We start from the raw sequence: 19,228 nt of genomic DNA, 5'->3' as shown, positions 1-19,228 counted from the left end.
CAAACTAATCATGATTATGAATCTTCCCATAATCCAGCAGCTCTACCATGAGAGATCCAGACTCACAGGATGAGGAATTAGCAGTCCCGTCTGTGGATGAAAACATCTGCAGGTCTGAGAATGATGCAGAAGAAGAGGACCAGAGCGGTCAAAGCCTGATGGAGGATGGTGAAACACACACACACACCGACCAGCGCAGAGCCACACACATCAACAAAACCATGCTGTGTCTCAATGAGGAAACACAGAGTGAGGTGTGCTGCTTTACACATTCAGTTCTACATTTCATTCCAGACACTTCAGGATAAAACAAACATGACACTTTTAGTAATATGTACAGTTGAAGTCAGAATTATTAGCCCCCTTTTAATTTTTATTTTCTTTTTTAAATATTTCCCGAATGATTTTTAACAGAGCAAGGAAATGTTCACAGTATGTCTGATAATATTTTTTGTTCTAGAGAAAGTCTTACTTGTTTTCTTTCGGCTAGAATAAAAGCAGTTTTTAAATTTTTAAAAAACATTTTTGGGACAAAATTATTAGCCCCTTTAAGCTAATTTTTTTTTCGATAATCTACAGAACAAACCATCGTCATACAATAACTTGCCTAATTACCCTAACCTGCCTTGTTAACCTAATTAACCTAGTTAGTTAATTAATTAACCTAGATAGTTAACCTAGTGAAGTCTTTAAATGTCACTTTAAGCTGTATAGAAGTGTCTTGAAGAAGATCTAGTCTAATATTATTGACTGTCATCATGGAAAAGATAAAACAAATCAGTTATTAGAAATAATTTTTTAAAACTATTATGAATAGAAATGTGCTGAAACAATCTTTCCAGAACAGAACAGAAAATGGGGAAAAAAATAAACAGGGGTGCTAATAATTCAGGAGGGCTAATTATTCTGACTTCCACTGTTTATATATATATATATATATATATATATTCATTCATTCATTTTCTTGTCGGCTTAGTCCCTTTATTAATCCGGGGTCGCCACAGCGGAATGAACCGCCAACTTATCCAGCAAGTTTTTACGCAGCGGATGCCCTTCCAGCCGCAACCCATCTCTGGAAAAAATAAAAAAAATAAAATATATATATATTCTGATTTCTGATTAGGGGTGCAACGGTTTAATCTACTCACGGTTCGGTATGTATCATGGTTTTAGGGTCACGGTTTTGGTATGGTACAGTTTGTGCTATGCTTTGAAAAAACTGCCTACACAACAATACAAAGACCAATAAACACATTTATTGGGTAACAAACACCTGGCAATGCAACTGCTTCACACATATGACTGCAGATTTGCATGTTCTCGAAAAAATAAATAAAGGTAGGGCACTTTGAAAATTGTTTGTTTAAAATAAATGCTTAAGAAAATAAAGAGATACAGCTTTAATTTGCCCTTTTTTTATTTTACATCTCGACTCAATAATCTCAACCAATTATGCAGATAATAAAGATGTCAACACATCTTAATAATTGAGCACTTTTAGAGTATAGATTACTTCTGTTTACATTATGCTAGCATTACCAAGGCAACAACACATTTTCATTTATGATTTCTATATGATTGTATTATGATTCCAGAAAGCTCTGTTTCACTTAGCACCATCGCAGTGAATGAAACTTAAGTAAGTAGAGAGCGTTCGGCTCTTCTCTCTTAATTCAGCGGGAACAGTCAGTCGAGAAGAAAACTGTTCTCAGCAGACAGCAGGGAAACAGTGAATAGCGGCAGTGATCGGGTGCGGAAGAACACCCGGCAGGAGCGGAACTGAAGTAACACCCCTGCTGTATGTCCACGTTTGTATGGGACACTTCTGGGTCTTGACATGGACCTCGATCTGCCTGTTAGTGCGCACTGATCTAGGCTATATTTTATGACAACAACATAAAGAAGGCACTTGTTATGCTTTTGTGTCTGTCTGACTTTACATTGAGTGTCTGTTGAACACTGACGGCAATGCCCTGTTATTTGGCCTCACCTGCACATTTGCGCTGTCTCCTTCACTTGCCATACTGAGACGCACAGACACTCCACACACACCGACACATGAGGAAGCGTGATGTCATCAACAGATTTACATACTATGAGGTGATAGCAATGCACCAATGTAACCGGATGCGTACAAAGGCAGATCTGCTTTGTTGCAGTTGTTTTGTATTAACAAAACAATATTAATAATGCATATTCTGAACAGGGCGCACCAAACCGTCGGAGGACAACAGGATGATACGATATTTTACTGAGAACCATTGCAACCCTAATTCTGATTACTCACCAAATTTCACACTAGTTTTGTGGTTTTTCTGATCTATCTTATATATCTTATATCTGTATACTTGATTTATTTAAAAACCTCTTTATTTTGTGGCAGTATTCATTTTGTACTGTATTCAGATTTAATTTCTGTAAATACATGCACATCATTGCATATGTAAACATAATATTTTAGAATACTTTTAATACAAAACATCATCATAATATAGTGTGATTAATCTACTGGTGGGATTTATTAGTCAGCATTTTTCCTCTCTGGTGTTTTGCATGAAGTCTGGAAATAAACGCAGCATTAGCACTCTGAGCATGTAATAAGAAGACACAAGTTTCTGTAAAATGAACATAAAATGCAATTGTCCTTCTGTTTTTCCCAGTGGATCTCCCTACGGGATCTGTTATGTGGATCCACTCGGCCGTTCTCAGTCAATGAGCTCTGGGCTTTGTGCTACACGTGTCTCTCCACACTGCAGACATACATCGACCTGCCAGGTCTGTGCTCAGATTGTTTTTAAAGGGACAGTTCACCCCAAAAATGACAATTCTGTCATCATTTGCTCACATTCCACTTTTGGGTTTCTCTTTTCTCAAAAGAGATATTTTGAAGAATGTTGGAAAGCAGCAGCCATTGACTTCTATTATACGTTTTTACATGTTTGTCAGATGGTTACAGATTTCCAACATTCTTCAGAATATCTTATTTTGTTTTAAACAGAAGAAAGAAACTCATAGAGGTTTCGTGAGGAAAAGATGAGTACATTTTCTTTTTCGGACGAGCTATTCTTTTTCAACCTGTTATAACATTGATCACATTTAAGTAAAAAGTAAATTAGAAACTCCAGCAGAAAACTTCATATTAAGAACATTTTCTTGCCTTTGTGCGTTCATCTCTGTAAAAATATATATACCATCAATTAACATATACCTGGTTATTTTATGTGATTGGACCTATATCAACAAATACTATTGACCTTATTCTTCAGTGGGGAAGTGTGCTTGTTTTTGCGATTGTTTTAGAGCAGGGGTGGCCAACCCTGTTCCTGGAGAGCCACCATCCTGCAGATTTAAGGTGCTACCCATATCAAACACACCTGAACCAATTAATTAGGACCTGAACACAACGTGATAATTACAGGCAGGTGTGTTTGATATGGGTAGCTGAAATCTGCAGGAAGGCGGCTCTCCAGGAACAGGGTTGGCCACCTCTGTTTTAGAACATCCAATTCAGTTGCCTATGGGAGAAAAGACTAGAAATAATAATCGACAGAAAACGGTCAAACTACTAGCTCTACAAACAAGTGTTTACATGACTATACAGACCAAGCAGAATCATATAATAAGAAAACACCTGTTTGCAACATCAAGCAGCAGAATGAGCTGTTTTTAATGTCTAACAATGAATGGAAGTGAATGAGACCGGAAGTATTGAGCCAGAAAGATTCAAATGGCTGCGCCTACTTGTACATGAAGAATAAGGTGAATAGTAATTTATAGTAAATACTCCAGTGTTTATGAACCATACCATAGTAAATTACTGGGATTGAGCTGTTGTGGTGATTCTACAGTTGCTATGGTAACACAACTACAGTAATTAGTCTGTTTGGGAGAATTCTACAGTTGCTATGGTAACACAACTACAGTAATTAGTCTGTTGTGAGAATTCTACAGTTGCTATGGTAACAAGACAACTACCGTAATTGATCTGTTGTGGTGATCCTATAGTTGCTATGGTAACACAACTACTGTATAGTAATTGATATGCTGTGGTGATTCTACAGTTGCTATGGTAACAAAACAAATACAGTAATTTATCTGTTGCTGGAATTCAACAGTTACTATGGTAACACAACAACTACAGTAATTGATTTGTTGTAGTGAGTCTGCAGTTGCTATGGTAACAACAACTACAGTGATTGATTTGTTGTAGTGAGTCTGCAGTTGCTATGGTAACAACAACTACAGTGATTGATTTGTTGTAGTGAGTCTGCAGTTGCTATGGTAACACAACAACTACAGTAATTGATCTGTTGTAATGATTCTACAGTTGCTATGGTAACACAACAACTACAGTAATTGATTTGTTGTAATGATTCTACAGTTGCTATGGTAACACAACAACTACAGTAATTGATTTGTTGTAGTGAGTCTGCAGTTGCTATGGTAACACAACAACTACAGCAATTGATCTGTTGTAGGAATTCTACAGTTGCTATGGTAACAACAACTACAGTAAATGATTTGTTGTGGGAATTCTATAGTTGCTATGGTAACATAGCAACTATAGTAATTGATCTGTTGTCCAGAGTCTACAGTTGCTATGGTAACACAGCATCTTCAGTAATTGATCTGCTGTGGTGATTTTACAGTTGCTATGGTAACACAACAACTGCTGTATTTGAGGAGGTACTGTCTCTGTGTTGTGTGTTCCGTTAGATTACCTGTGTCTGGACTCTGTGTATGTGGGCTGTGAAGGAGAAGTGCTGTTTCTGAGGCCGAAAAACTCAGGTGTGGACATCACAGAACATCTCATCATCTTATTATTAATGTCTTTGTCTGGTGTAAAGTGTATAAATAAAAAGAAATAGACATCACCCTTTATATTGTAGAGTACTTCACATGTGTGTGTCCAGCATTGAGCTCTAAAGTCCTGTTATTGATCAAGGCTCTCCTGTTCTCCTCCTCAGTCTCCTGCGACGCCTTTTTCTTGGCTCCTGAATTTCAAGAACATGGAATTGTGACAGAAAAGGTTTGTCACCATGGCAGCCTGTGTGTGTGTGTGTGCAGTGACTCATTGCTCAGTGTGTGTGGTGACTCAGTGTTGTGTGTATGTGTGTGTATTCTCTTTACAGGAGTGTGTGTGTGTGTGTGTGTTTGTGTCTTCCTCTTTATAGTTTTTGTGTGTGTGTGTGTGTGTGTGTGTGTGTGTGTGTGTTTGTGTGCTTCTCCTCTCCACAGGTATATATGTGTGTGTGTCTTCCTCTTTATAGTTTTGTGTGTATGTGTATGTGTGGGTGTGTCGGTGTGGGTGTGTCTGTGTGTCTGTCTGTGTGTGTGTGTGCATGTGTGTGTATGTTTGTGTTTGTGTGTGTGTGTGTGTGTGTGTGTGTGTGTGTGTGTGTGTGTGTGTGTGTATGTGTGTGTGTGTGTGTAGTGGCTCATTACTCAGTGTGTGCAGTGACTCAGTGTTGTGTGTATTCCCTTTACAGGTGTGTGTGTGTGGGGGGGGGGGGGTCTTTCTTCCTATTCATAGTTTTGTGTGTGTGTGTGTGTGTGTGTGTGTGTGTGTTTGTGTGCATCTCTTCACGTGTGTGTGTGTGTGTGTGTGTCTTCCTATTCATAATTAAGTGTGTGTGTGTGTGTGTGTCTGTGTGTGTGTGTGTGTGTGTGTGTGTTTTGTCCTTCTCACAGTTGTGTGTGTTTCTTCACTTTACAGGTGTGTGTGTTTTTCACTTCACAGATATGTCTGTGTGTGTGTGTTTGTCCTCTTTACAGATGTGTTTGTGCATGTGTGTGTTTCTCTTCTTCACAGGTATGTGTGTGTGTGTGTGTTTGTCCTCTTTACAGATGTGTTTGTGCATGTGTGTGTTTCTCTTCTTCACAGGTATGTGTGTGTGTTTCTTCTCTCCACAGGTGTGTGTGTATGGGGTCGCTGCTGTCCTCTGGGCTACCGCTAAGTTTCACTTGTCTCCCAGTCAGAAGTTGTCGATGCCCAGGAGGCTGAAGCGGCTGCTGCTGGAGATGGCCAAGCGGACCCCCATCGAGAGACCTTCCATCCAGACCGCCAAGAAGGTGCTGTGTTTTATGTTTTATGCAGCGGATGCCCCTCCAGCTGCAACCAAGCACTGGGAAACATCCACACACACTCATTCACACACACACACACGCATACATTACAGCCAATTTACTTCATCAGTCCCCTATAGCACATGTCTTTGGACTGTGGGGGAAACCGGAGCACCCAGAGGAAACCCACGCCAACACGGGGAGAACATGCAAACTCCACACAGAAACACCAACTGATCCAGCCGAGACTCGAACCAGTGACCTTCTTGCTGTGAGGCCACAGTGCTAACCACTGAGACAATATTTGCAATAATGACAATTTTGTAAAAAAAAAAGTGTGTAATTTGAGATTTTGATTTAGTTACAATGTGATTGAAGTCTGAATGCTCATAAAATGTGTTTTGTATTTCAGTGTTGTCGTGAGTATCTGTCGCGTCAGGGAACCACAGCCGAGAGTGTGTGGACGCAGATCATCAGCAGAGTTCACCAGGTGTGTGTGTGTGTGTTTACCTTGTATTCCTTACATTGTGAGGATCAAATGTCCCCACAAGTATAGCAATACCAGTAAAAGTCGACCATGTGGGGACATTTGTTGGTCCCCGTGAGGAAAAGGGCTCATAAATCAGACAGAATAAAGTATTTTGAAAATGTAAAGATGCAGAATGTTTCCTGTGAGTGTTGGATTTAGGGGTGGAGGAGAGAATATGCAGTATGTACAGTGGAAACATCATTATACTGCAAAAATGCTTTATTTACTTTGAGTTTTTGTCCAAAAATCTTAAAATTCTCAAGCAAAATAATCTTGTTTTTGCTTTGAAATCAGATTTCGCTTACACAATTGTCAGATTATTTTGCTTACTTTAATGAAAAACACTTAATTTTGGCATATTATGTCTGAGAACAAGACACTGTGTTGCTCTTGTCCAGAAAATGCTTCTTGATTTACGAATTTTTGGATATTTAGGCTAGAAACAAGACAAAAACTGTTGTTTTTTTTACAGGAATGTCTATGGGAAGTCCCTGTCAAGATAGTTCTGTGTGTGTGGTGTATCTGTCTCTGTCTCTGTCTCTGGTCTGTTTGCACATCTGTTGCTCATTGTTTTCACTCCCGTCTCCAAATACTCATGAACTGATTTTTCCCAGAGGAGTTGTAATGCTCTGAAGTTGCTTGCACTGCAAAAGTTCTGCTCTTCCTCAGTCATTTTGTCTTGTCTGTTTTACATTTATACAATATACAAAATTCAAGATACATTTCCTAGAGAAGAGAAATAATGTACTATATTAATATTCCAGTATTGTTTCTGAGAAATGCGTCAAAACTGAGTGATGATTAGTCTGACAAAAAAAGTATATATATATATATACATACACTGGTATATACACTCACTGGCCACTTTATTAGGTACACCTGTTTAACTGCTTTTTAACACATATTTTTAATCAGCCAATCACATGGCAGCAGCTCAATGCATTTAGGCATGTAGACATGGTCAAGATGATCTGCTGCAGTTCAAACTAAGCATTAGAATGGGGAAGAAAGGGGATTTAAGTGACTTTGACCGTGGCATGGTTGTTGCTGCCAGACGGGCTGCTCTGAGCATTTCAGAAACTGCTGATCTACTGGGATTTTCATGCACAACCATCTCTAGGGTTTACAGAGAATGCTCCGACAAAGAGGAAATATCCAGTGAGCGGCAGTTCTGTGGATGCAAATGCCTTGTTGATGAGGCCAGAGGTCAGAGGAGAATGGCCAGACTGGTTCCAGCTGATTAAAAGGCAACAGTAACTCAAATAAGCACTCGTTACAACCGAGCTCTGCAGAAGAGCATCTCTGAACACACAACACGTCCAACCTTGAGGTGGATGGGCTACAGCAGCAGAAGAGCACACCGGGTGCCGCTCCTGTCAGCTAAGAACAGGAAACTGAGGCTACAATTCACACAGACTCACCAAAACTGGACAATAGAAGATTGGAGAAACGTTGCTGCTCTGATGAGTCTCCATTTCTGCTGACATATTCGGATGCTCGGCTCACAATTTGGCCTCAACAACATGAAAGCATGGATCATCCTGCCTTGTATCAGCGGTTCAGGCTGGTGGTGGTGGTGTAATGGTGTGAGGGAGATTTTCTTTGGGTCCATTAGTACCAATTGAGCATCAACGCCACAGCCTACCTGAGTATTGCTGCTGACCATGTCCATCCCTTTATGAGCACAGTGTCTCCATCTTCTGATGGCTACTTCCAGCAGGATAACGCAGCATGTCATAAAGCTCAATCATCTCAGACTGCTTTCTTGAACATGACGATGAGTTCACTGTACTCAAATGGCCTCCACAGTCACCAGAGCTTAAATCCAATAGAGCAGCTTTGGGATGTGGTGGAACGGGAGATTGGCATCATGGATGTGCAGCCGACAATTCTGCCGCAACTGTGTGATGCTATTATGACAATATGGAGCAAAATCTCTGAGGAATATTTCCAGCAGCTTGTTGAATCTCTGCCATGAAGGATTAAGGCAGCTCTGAAGGCAAAACTGGTTCCAACCTAAACTAGTAAGGTGTACCTAATAAAGTGGCCGGTGAGTGTATATAGAGCGGAAAAGGAAGTTTCTTTACTCAAATGAAGACTAAACTCCAGCGTCTGTCATGGTCGCAGCAAACGCTCTTCTGTAACTCTTTCCTGTCTTGATGCCAGACGTTTCTCATAACCAGTGGCGTTTTCATTGAAGGCATTCGATGGGAATAGAGATACAGAGGAATCAGCTGAAAGCCCATCTGCCCCTCACCTGGGGAACATACCGACAGGTGCGGGTCATCTTTAATATCACACATCATACATTCAGCTGCTCTGTAAAACATATATTCAGATTTCACCCCAAAATCAGAACGAAAGAGGAAACTCTGCGACTTTAATATTTTTACAATCCATCATCATTCATTCATTCATTCATTTTCTTGTCAGCTTAGTCCCTTTATTAATCCAGGGTCGCCACAGCGGAATGAACCGCCAACTTATCCAGCAAGTTTTTAAGCAGCGGATGCCCTTCCAGCTGCAACCCATCTCTGGGAAACATCCACACACACACTCATACACTACGGACAATTTAGCCTACCCAACTCACCTGTACCGCATGTGTTTGGACTGTTGGGGAAACCGGAGCACCTGGAGGAAACCCATGTGAATGCAGGGAGAACATGCAAACTCCACACAGACACGCCAACTGAGCTGAGGTTCAAATCAGCGACCTTCTTGCTGTGAGGCGACAGCACTACCTACTGCGCCACTGCATGTTTAAGTCAGTGGATGCCCTTCCAGCTGCAACCCAGTACTGGGAAACACCCATACACACTTATTCTCTCACACACACACACACACACTACAGCCACTTTAGCTGATCAATTCTCCTATAGTGCATGTATTTGGACTGTGGGGGAAACCGGAGCACCCGGCAGAAACCCACACCAACATGGGGAGAACATGCAAACTCCACACAGAAATGCCAACTGACCCAGCAGGGACTCAAACCAGCCACTTTCTTGCTGTGAGGGCACGGTGCTAACCACTGAGCCACCGTGCCGCCGCCTCTTATTATTATTTTGGGGTGAAATGTGATGTGTACCTGTTTCATGATGTCTAGCTTGTGGTGTAATAACTGTGTGTGTGTGTGTGTGTGTATGAGTGTGTGTGCAGTCATGTGTCTGTGTGTGTGTGCATGCTCATGTGAGTGTCTGCGTTCTCATGTGTGTGTGGGTGTGTTATTAATCTGCAGTCGTCGTGTGTGTGTGTGTGTGTGTGTGTGTTTCTGTCAGGTTTTGTCCCGTTGTCCAGCGCGGGTCGGCTGGAGCCTGTAGTCGGTCCCGTTCCTCATCATTACCCAGAATCCTCCAGCAGCGTCAGACTGCCCGAGGCCTTCACTTCTGCAGCCACACACTTCAGCCCAATCATCCTGAGCCAGACACACACACCGTAAGTCTGCACACACACTCCTCTGAACACACACACACACACACACACTCACACTACACTACTCTATACATATATATGTATTCGTCTCATTGTCTTTTGGCTTAGTCTCTGATTTATTAGGAGTCACCACAGCGGAATGAACCGCCAACTATTCCAGCACATATTTTACACAGCGGATGCCCTTCCAGCCGCAACCCAGTTCTGTTTTTGTTTTCCAGGATGGTCACTGGAGATTCTATTGAGGACGTCACTGTTGAGGAGCAGGACGCTGAGCATTATGGGATACATGAGCAGGTTTCCCCAAACGCAGACAGTTATTCCTCTTCATCCAGCTGTAAAACTCTGATTTACTCACCACAAACAACCAGCACAGAAACACACAACCACTCCTTACCATGTGCCAACGGGATCTGCCAGAACTTCCCGCTCCAGACTGGGCATCTGACTCAACTTCCTGTTCAGAGTGCCATTCTTCAGCCAATCACAGCTGTGGATCTGAGTGCAGAGAAAGCATCAGAAAGAGCTGATCTGGGGTCAGTGAATCAGAGAAACTCTGACCTGCAGGACGTCATTCAGCTGCTCAGAGGACAGTTTCCTTTTGATGGAGACCAAGATCTGGCCATGGGTATGCTTTCTTTGTTCATTTCATTCATTATTTATTTTTATTTTATTATTGAACATTTTCTATTATTTATAGACCATTTTAAGGGATGTAAACAAAAAACAATAGTCCCGACGCGTTTCCTGTTTAACATCTTTAATTTCTGTAACTTCAGGGAATCTAAATAGAGCCACATATTAATAAATAATGTTATGACAGCTGATATAATGTTGAGTTATGATTGTTACAGTGAAATAGTTTGATAACAAGCAGGAAATGTTCATGAGCCAATGACATCACCACATTGAAATAATCTATATTAATAAATTCATTGTATAATTTATTTATTACTATTTACACATACTTTTTAAATTCTTTATTACTTTTTTATTTTATTATCATTATTTTAAACATGTAGTTTTCTATTATTTATATTAATTATTTTATTATTTAATTTATATATTACTATTTTTACATAATTTATTGATTTATTATTATTATTTTAAACATGTATTATTATTTATTTATTTGGGTGTATGGTCTTACATGATAAATGCGCTATATAAATACACATTACATGTTTATTTTTTTTCTTATCATTATTTTTAACATGTAGTTTTCTTTTATTTATATTAATTATTTCATTCTATATTTTATTTATTACTATTTTTATTCATTCATTTTCTTTTTGGCTTAGTTTCTTTATTAATCCGGGGTCGCCACAGCGGAATGAACCGCTAACTTATCCAGCATATGTTTTACGCAGCAGATGCCCAGCACTGCAGACGCACACACTCATTCACGCTCATTCACTACGGACAATTTAGCCTACCCAATTCACCTGTACCGCATGTGTTTGGACTGTGGGGGAAACCGGAGCACCCGGAGGAAACCCACACAAATGCAGGGAGAACATGCAAACTCCACACAGAAACGCCAACTGACCCAGCCAAGGCTTGAACCAGCAACTTTCTTGCTGTGAGGCGACAGCGCTACCTACTGTCCCACTGTGTCGCCCATTTTTATTTTTATATAATTTATTGATTTATTATTTTTATTTTGTTCTTCATCATTATTTTAAACATGTATTTTTATATCATTTATATTAATTATTTTATTATTTAATTTATTTATTACTATTTTTACATAATTTATTGATTTATTATGTTTTATTTTATTGTACTATTGTTGTTTTAAACATCTATTTTTTATTTTTGTATATTAATTATTTAATATATAATTTATTTATTACTATTTTTACATAACTTATTGATTTATTTATTTTTATTTTATTTTAATTATTTTAAACATGTATTTTTCTGTTATTTATATTAATTTATTAATATTTTTACATAATTTGTTGATGTATAAATTTTTATTTAATTATCATTTTGAACATGTATTTTTATTTTATTTATATTAATAATTGTATTATATTATTTTGTGACATTTTTGAATTATTAATTTTTATTTTTATTATCATTATTTTTAACATTATTTTTTATAATATTAATATTATTGTTTATTTAAATAATTTTATTATATGCATTTACTGTGTTTTAATACCTTAAATACCTTTTCAAGTTTTGTTCATTATTATTATTATTATTATTATTATTATTATTATTATTATTATTATTATTATTATTATTATGTGCATTTCATATTTTGTTTCATTATGTTTATTGTATATTATTAATATTAATTTATCTTGTAATTATTATTATTTTACTATTATCACAGTTTGTATCTTGTATTATAGATTACTGAGTACATTTTATTTATAGTTTATTATTACTTTAAAACATTAATAAAATTGTTTGTTTTTAAATTGATATTTTATTTATGAATAATAATATGTTAATGCATTCTATTATTTTTTAATTTCTGTATATTGTTATTTTATTTAATGTATGTTTTGTTTAATGTCATTATTTTGTATTGTATTACATATTAATATTAATTATTGATATATTTATTTATTGCATTCATTCATTTTCCTTCGGCTCAGTCCTTTTATTCATCAGGGGTTGCCACAGCGGAATGAACCGCCAACTTATCCAGCATACATTTTACACAGCGAATGCCCTTCCGGCTCCAGTCTAGTACTGAGAAGCAACCACACGATGGTCAGTTTAGTTCTTCAATTCCCCTATAGTGCATGTGTTTGGACTGTGGGGGAAGCTGGAGCACCTGGGGGAAACCCACACCAACACAGGGAGAACATGCAAACTCCACACAGACCTTCTTGCTGTGAGGCGATCAGTGTGTGAATGTGAGTGTGTATGGGTGTTTCCCTGTACTGGGTTGTAGCTGGAAGGGCATCCTCTGTGTAAAACATATGCTGGATAAGTTGGCGGTTCATTCCGTTGTGGCGACCCCAGATTAATAAAGGGACTAAGCCGAAAAGAAATTGAAGCTCACAGTGGAGCTCACTCGGAGCAAAAGAATTTGACATTTCCATGTACAGTAAGAGCAGGCCACATATTTTCACCTGGAGACTCTTCTCTCTGCAGGCCAGTACATCTCCTCCTTAAAGAGCCTCCAGTTTGAGGTGTTCTGTGGAGCGGTGATGGAGAAATACAGCAGTGTGTGCTGGGATCAGAAGCTGCTCTGTGTCCTGCACCGCCTGCTGAACCAGCACTGCAGTCCACCGTGAGTACAACAACACATCCACATCTAATACTGCCACACATCATGCTGTAGTGTTGCTTGGCAGACTGGTGTGGTTGCTAGGGTTTCACTAAGCAGTCGCTAGGACAGGGTGGTTGTTATGGTGTTACTGGTTGGCTCTTAGTGGTTGCTAAGGTTACTATGGTGCTTTAGGTGGTTGTTTTAGGTGATTGTTAGGCTGTTAACAGAGTGTTGCTAAGGGTTGTTGCTAAGGTATAATTAGGTTATTGCTAGGTTTTTTGAGTGGTTGCTAAGGTGTTACTAGGGTGTTTGGGTGGCTGTTAGGCGGTTACCAGAGTGTCTTGGGTTGTTGCTAAGGTGTAATTAGGTGATTGCTGGGTAAGTGGTTGCTAGGGTTTTTCTAAATAGTTGCCAGGATATTCTGGGTGGTTGTTGTGGTGTTACTAGGTGGTTTTGAGTGGTTGCTAGGCCCTAGGGTGTTTCAGGTAGTTGTTTTAAGTGGTTGTTTAGGCTGTTGATTAGGTGATTGCTAGATATTTCTGAATGGTTGCTAGGGTTTTACTTAGTAGTTGCTAGGACATTCTGGGTAGTTGTTATAGTGTTACTGGGTGGTTATTATTACTAAAGTTATTTAACCATTGTTTTGGGCGATTGTTGAGTTACCAGAGTGTCTTGGGTTGTTGCTTAGGTGTAACTTGGTGATTGCTAGGTATTTCTCAGTGGTCGCTAGGGTGTTACTATGGTGTTTTAGGTGGTTGTTTGGCTGTTACCAGAGTGTCTTGGGTTGTTGCTAAGGTGTAATTAAGTGTTTGCTAGGTATTTCTGAGTGGTTGCTAGGGTGTTACTAGGGTGTTTCAGGTAGTTTTTAGGTTTTTACCAGAGTGTCTTGTGTTGTTGCTAAGGTGTAATTAGGTGATTGCTAGGTATTTCTAAGTGTTTGCAAGGGTTTTGCTAAACAGTTGCTAGGGTACTCTGAGTGATTGTTATGGTGTTACTGTGTGGTTCTGTGTGGTTGCTAAGGTGTTACTATGGTGTTTAAGGATTATTTTAAGCAGGTGCTAGGCTGTTACCACAGTATTTTGAGTTGTTGCTAAGCGTTTGTTGCTAAGGTGTAATTAAGTGATTGCTGGGTATTTCTGGTTGCTAGGGTTTTACTATGCTGTTGCTTGGGCATTCTGATTGTTTGTTATGGTATTAAAGGATAGTTCTGAGTGGTTGCTAAGGTGTTATTAGGTTGTTATAGGTGGCTGTTTTTAACGGTTGTTAGGCTGTTGGTGTTACTGGGTGGTTCTGAGTGGCTGCTAAGGTGTTACTATGGTGTTTTAGGTAGTTTTAAGTGGTTGTTAGGCTGTTACCCGAGTGTCTTGGGTTGTTGCTAAGGTGTGATTAGGTGATTGCTAGCCATTTCTGAGTGGTTGCTAGGGTGTTTTAGGTGGTTGTTTTTGGCTGTTACCTAGATTGTTTCATGCGTGTAACTAGTTGGTTCATAGGGTATTCTAGGTTGTTTCTAAAATGTTGCTAGGTTTGTTACCCGGGTGATTCAAGAGCGTTTTGGGGTGTTAGGTAATTATTTGTGGTTCATTGGGTGTTTCTAGGTAGTTGTATGTTTTTGCTAGGGTGTTACTTTGTTGTAGCTGGGGTATTCTAGGTGGTCGCCAGAGGATACTGGAGTTGTTTTACTATTCTATGTTGTTTTGGGTGCATTGTTAGGCTGTTATCAGAATGTCTTGGGTTGTTGCTATGGTGTAAATAGATGATTGCTAGGCATTTTTGAGTGGTTGCTAGGCTTTTACTCAGTAGTTACTAGGATGTTCTGGGTAGTTGTTATGGTGTTATTGGATGGTTCTGAGTGGTTGCTAAGGTGTTACTTAAGTTTTTAGCCAGTTGTTTTGGGTGATTGTTGGGTTACCAGAGTGTCCTGGGTTGTTGCTAAGGTACAGTTTGGTGATTGCTTGGTATTTCTGAGTGGTTACTAGGGTTTTACTAAGCAGTTGCTAGAGTAGCCTGAGTGGTTGTTATGGTGTTACTGGGTGGTTCTGAGTGGTTGCTAAGGTGTTACTTGGGTGTTTTAGGTACTTGTTTCCAGCAATTGTCATGTTGTTATTAGAATGTCTTGGGCTGTTGCTAAGGTGTGATTAGGTCATTGCTAGGTGTTCATGAGTGGTTTCAAGGGTTTTGTAGATGGTTGTTCTGGGTTGTTGTTTGGCTGATATCAGAGCTTTCTGGGTTGTTGCTTACATGTAGCTAGGTGGTTGATAGGGTATTCTAGGTTGTTCCTAAACATTATTAGGTGGTTTTGTGTGGTTGCTAACAAGTTGCTAGGTTGTTACTAGAGTGTTTTGGGGGTTTTCAAGGGGGTTAAAAAGAGTGTATACGAACAACAAAATGTATTAGTTTGGTATTTTGCATGAGATAATAAAAGTGGTTGTTTGTCTGTTACTAGTCTGTTTTGGGTTGTTGCTAGGATGTTACTTTGTTGGAGATTAGGTGTACAAGGTGGTTGCAGGGTGATATTAGAGTCGTTCTACTGTACGATGTTGTTCTGGGTGCATTGTTAGGCTGTTATCAGAATGTTTTGTATTGGTAATAGGTGGTTGCTAGGGTATGCTGGGGGTTGCTAGGGTGTAACTAGCATGCATTTCACACTATCAAAAAAAAGTCAATAACATTTTCTTGTTTGGTATTTTACATGGCATAATAAAACTTGTTTTATACTCCTTGAATAATCTTAATTTGTATAATCTCTATGAAAACAAGCTTTAATGTCTTATATCATTAGATGTTTCTAGAAAACAGAGAACAAGCCTAAAACAAAAGAGTAAGAAATTAATTTGTGCAATAAGACGCTTGGGGTTAATTCTGAGGTTAGCGCTGAAGCAGAAGTAGCATCTGAAGCTGCTAACAGATCACAGTCGGGTTTGTTTTGCTGAAGGTTGACCTGAACAACAGCCTTCATTTTGAATGTGAATTGGAGTCACATGAGCTCTCACCAAAAACCCTCCAGACTCATGCATCCAGCGCTCCACTTCTCATCAGCAATCAGCCTGATTCAGGCGTCCCTATGGAGACTGATGCTGCTGAAGTGGTCAGATGCAGGGACGTTCGTGTCTACGCTTCTGCCACTATCACGTTTACTTGTAGTGATCAATTGCTAAAGCTTTTACCATGATCAGGGCCGCACAATATACTGCAAAATTTTCATGATCACGTTTATAGTATTTGCATCATACGTATCACTGAAGTGGGATGAATTACATCTATCTTATGCATTAGTTGTTTATCTAAATTTCTAATAAATAATATTAATATAAATAATATTTAATTCCTAGTAGTTGTTGTTCTGCTATTGGCTCTAGCAGCCCAAAGGTGAATCCAGAGCTGAAAATAAACACTAATGGGCGGAGTCAAGATGAGAAAGGTAAATGACAACAGCCAATCAGAGTCACAATATCTGCTAAAGTTTTCACTCATTCATAGTGTTTTAAAGACGTAGGACTCTATTTGAACAATCTAGACACAAAGTGCATGGTGCTAAAACATTAAGGTTGTGTCTGAATCACTTTTGCTATTTTAATGATGGATAAATACGCTCTGCACCCTGGCGCATGGTCTAACAGGGCTGTGCTTACTCTCTTAATGAGTTCTGGGTGTGTTTTGAGCATAACCTGCATTAAACTACTCAGAGTCTCGTCTCTTATTCCCTTTAAGAGTCAGTTGTGTCGCTCCATGGTGCATTTGCTGTTTACATGGCGGACTTTGTAAGTGTAAAAACTGAACGCTTCACTAGCGAGAAAACAGTTAAACAGAGCATCTGCAGCGCGAGGATAAAGAACGAGCCTCCTCCATTCAACCTCTTTACTTTCTCTTTACTTTTACTCTTTACTCCTTTACTTTGGTGGAGTGAGGAAACGGTGGAAACTCACTCCACTGAACACATCCATTAGCCCACATATTTCATTTCCTTTTTTAAGCGCAAATATTTGTGTCAAATCTATTTCTAAATTCAGTTCTGATCTCCAGCAAAGGAATAAATGAACAATAATAATGAAGTGTGGTCAGAAAACTGAGTTATATCCAAACACACGTCCTGTTCTTATGCCCCATATGCTGATGTAGACGTCTCCAAAACCCCACAGCTGCACACATCTACACTTGTGTTTATTAAAGCAAATATAAAACTGCATATAATTAACAATACTGCTAATAATAGTAACAATATACAGATGCAGATTGTCATGAATAAACTAAAGAAGCCCCCCGAGGTGAAGAAGGCATGGAGGCAGTGCTGTTTATATTGATGTAGAAAATCATAATTTTTGGATCATTTTAATCCTGTAATTGTTTTCATCTGTGAATACATTTATGTGTTGCTGTTCATCTTATGTGTGTTCAGCAGTTTGTAAGTGTTTGGACGTGCATAGATGCATAACTAACGTGCTCTGCTGGACTTTAGAGCAGCTTTTAGTTGGTCAATGGTGTGGTCTATTTCAGCTCCTCAAAATAGCAACGCACCAACAATGCACCTTAACACACCTCCTTTATAGACCAGCACACACACGAGTCTACAAAGTCGAGCAAATGGATTTGCTATTTAAACAATGTGGCGCAAAACAGGAAAATTATTGTTGCGATGGTCAGAAAATATCAATAAATCGCGCCAAACACATCTTGAGCCTTATTGCGCTGAGTTTATGATAGAGCCCATTGTGTTTGCACCTCAACACAGTTTTTTGACTGTTTGGCGCCATCTAGTGTCTGAATAATGCGCAGGTTAGTGTATACTCCATCAGCTGTTTCTGTCAGCTTTGTGTTTTTGACTGTTTGTCTCCATCTAGTGTCTGAATATTGCGCAGGTTAGTGTCTACTCCATCAGCTGTTTCTGTCAGCTTTGTGTTTTTGACTGTTTGGCGCCATCTAGTGTCTGAATAATGCACAGGTTAGTGTATACTCCATCAGCTGTTCCTGAAGGCTTTGTGTTTTTGACTGTTTGTCTCCATCTAGTGTCTGAATATTGCACAGGTTAGTGTATACTCCATCAGCTGTTTCTGTCAGCTTTGTGTTTTTGACTGTTTGTCTCCATCTAGTGTCTGAATAATGCACAGGTTAGTGTATACTCCATCAGCTGTTTTTGTTTCTGTCAGGGCTGCATAGATTAAAGAATTAATAAACTCATATGGCACAGAACAATGTTTTGTGTCTAATTTTTATGTTTTGTGGCCAGTAGCCATGTAGTAAAGCAGGATGAAGTACATCCAGGATGGTTGTTTTCTTTGAATAAACCCTTCAGTCTTATACAACATTGCTACGCCTAATGTCAGGCTGCTGATAAACCTGTCAGGCTTTATTCTTCGATAACAACCTCCTGGATGTTCCCTTTATCTTTTTATTCAATTATTGAATATCAGCTTATGTGTGGTGATGTGTCCGCCGTGGGTCAGAGAGCATCACATGAAGGCAGAGCAAGACACAATACACCCTTTCTCAAAGCTGGTCACATGCTGTCAGAGCCGTCACTGCAAGGAAACACTCGCTCTCTCTCTCTCTCTCTGTGTGTGTGTGTGTGTGTGTGTGTGTGTGTGTGTGTGTAAGGGGTTAAACACAAGCATAGCTGGAGACGCAGGTGATGGAGGTTGAGGTCAGATACAACCTCGGATCTTAAAGATGCCTTTTTATATTTTTGGGAAAGCAGAAAGAAAGTGTTTCGCTGGTCTCTGGTGGGTACTTCTGGAGGAGAAATGGCTCAGTGTGTATTTATTTATTAATATTATTATTCTTTTTATGTAAAATGTTCAAATTTTTTATTGGTTTATATTTTATTTAGTTAGTTTAGTACATGGTGGACTGCTTTTGATTTTTATTTGTGTTAGCTTTGCATGTTTAGATATTGTATTGACAGATTGACGGATGTGTTGTTGTTTTTGTTTAAAGCTCTATCTTACTGTGTGTGTTTGTGTGTGTCT

The 19,228-nt window shown here is 39.1% G+C and overlaps 1 protein-coding gene across 11 annotated transcripts in view; it reads left to right on the top strand.

The window, feature by feature from the left end:
* Positions 1-19,228, top strand: part of kndc1 (kinase non-catalytic C-lobe domain containing 1) — a 68,510-nt gene that overhangs the window by 20,961 nt on the left and 28,321 nt on the right. For 4 of the 11 annotated variants that reach the window (XR_015506524.1, XR_015506523.1, XM_087279859.1 and 1 more), the window contains exons 7-16: positions 38-254; positions 2,661-2,775; positions 4,717-4,788; positions 4,968-5,029; positions 5,914-6,072; positions 6,479-6,556; positions 8,796-8,871; positions 9,877-10,033; positions 10,252-10,658; positions 13,151-13,289. Coding sequence is in view for 7 of the 11 variants with exons in the window: in XM_087279859.1 (XP_087135985.1) it covers positions 38-254; positions 2,661-2,775; positions 4,717-4,788; positions 4,968-5,029; positions 5,914-6,072; positions 6,479-6,556; positions 8,796-8,871; positions 9,877-10,033; positions 10,252-10,658; positions 13,151-13,289 (1,482 nt within the window). In the remaining 4 variants the exon portion in view is untranslated. The remainder of the gene's footprint in view (positions 1-37; positions 255-2,660; positions 2,776-4,716; positions 4,789-4,967; positions 5,030-5,913; positions 6,073-6,478; positions 6,557-8,795; positions 8,872-9,876; positions 10,034-10,251; positions 10,659-13,150; positions 13,290-19,228) is intronic. The other 7 variants (XR_015506525.1, XM_087279861.1, XM_087279860.1 and 4 more) reach the window with 3 other exon arrangements.

The sequence above is a fragment of the Danio rerio genome, chromosome 13 (assembly GCF_052040795.2).
Source record: "Danio rerio strain M-AB ecotype USA chromosome 13, GRCz13ab, whole genome shotgun sequence".
Classification (NCBI taxonomy): Eukaryota; Metazoa; Chordata; class Actinopteri; order Cypriniformes; family Danionidae; genus Danio; species Danio rerio.
This window is presented reverse-complemented; position numbering and strand designations above follow the sequence as displayed.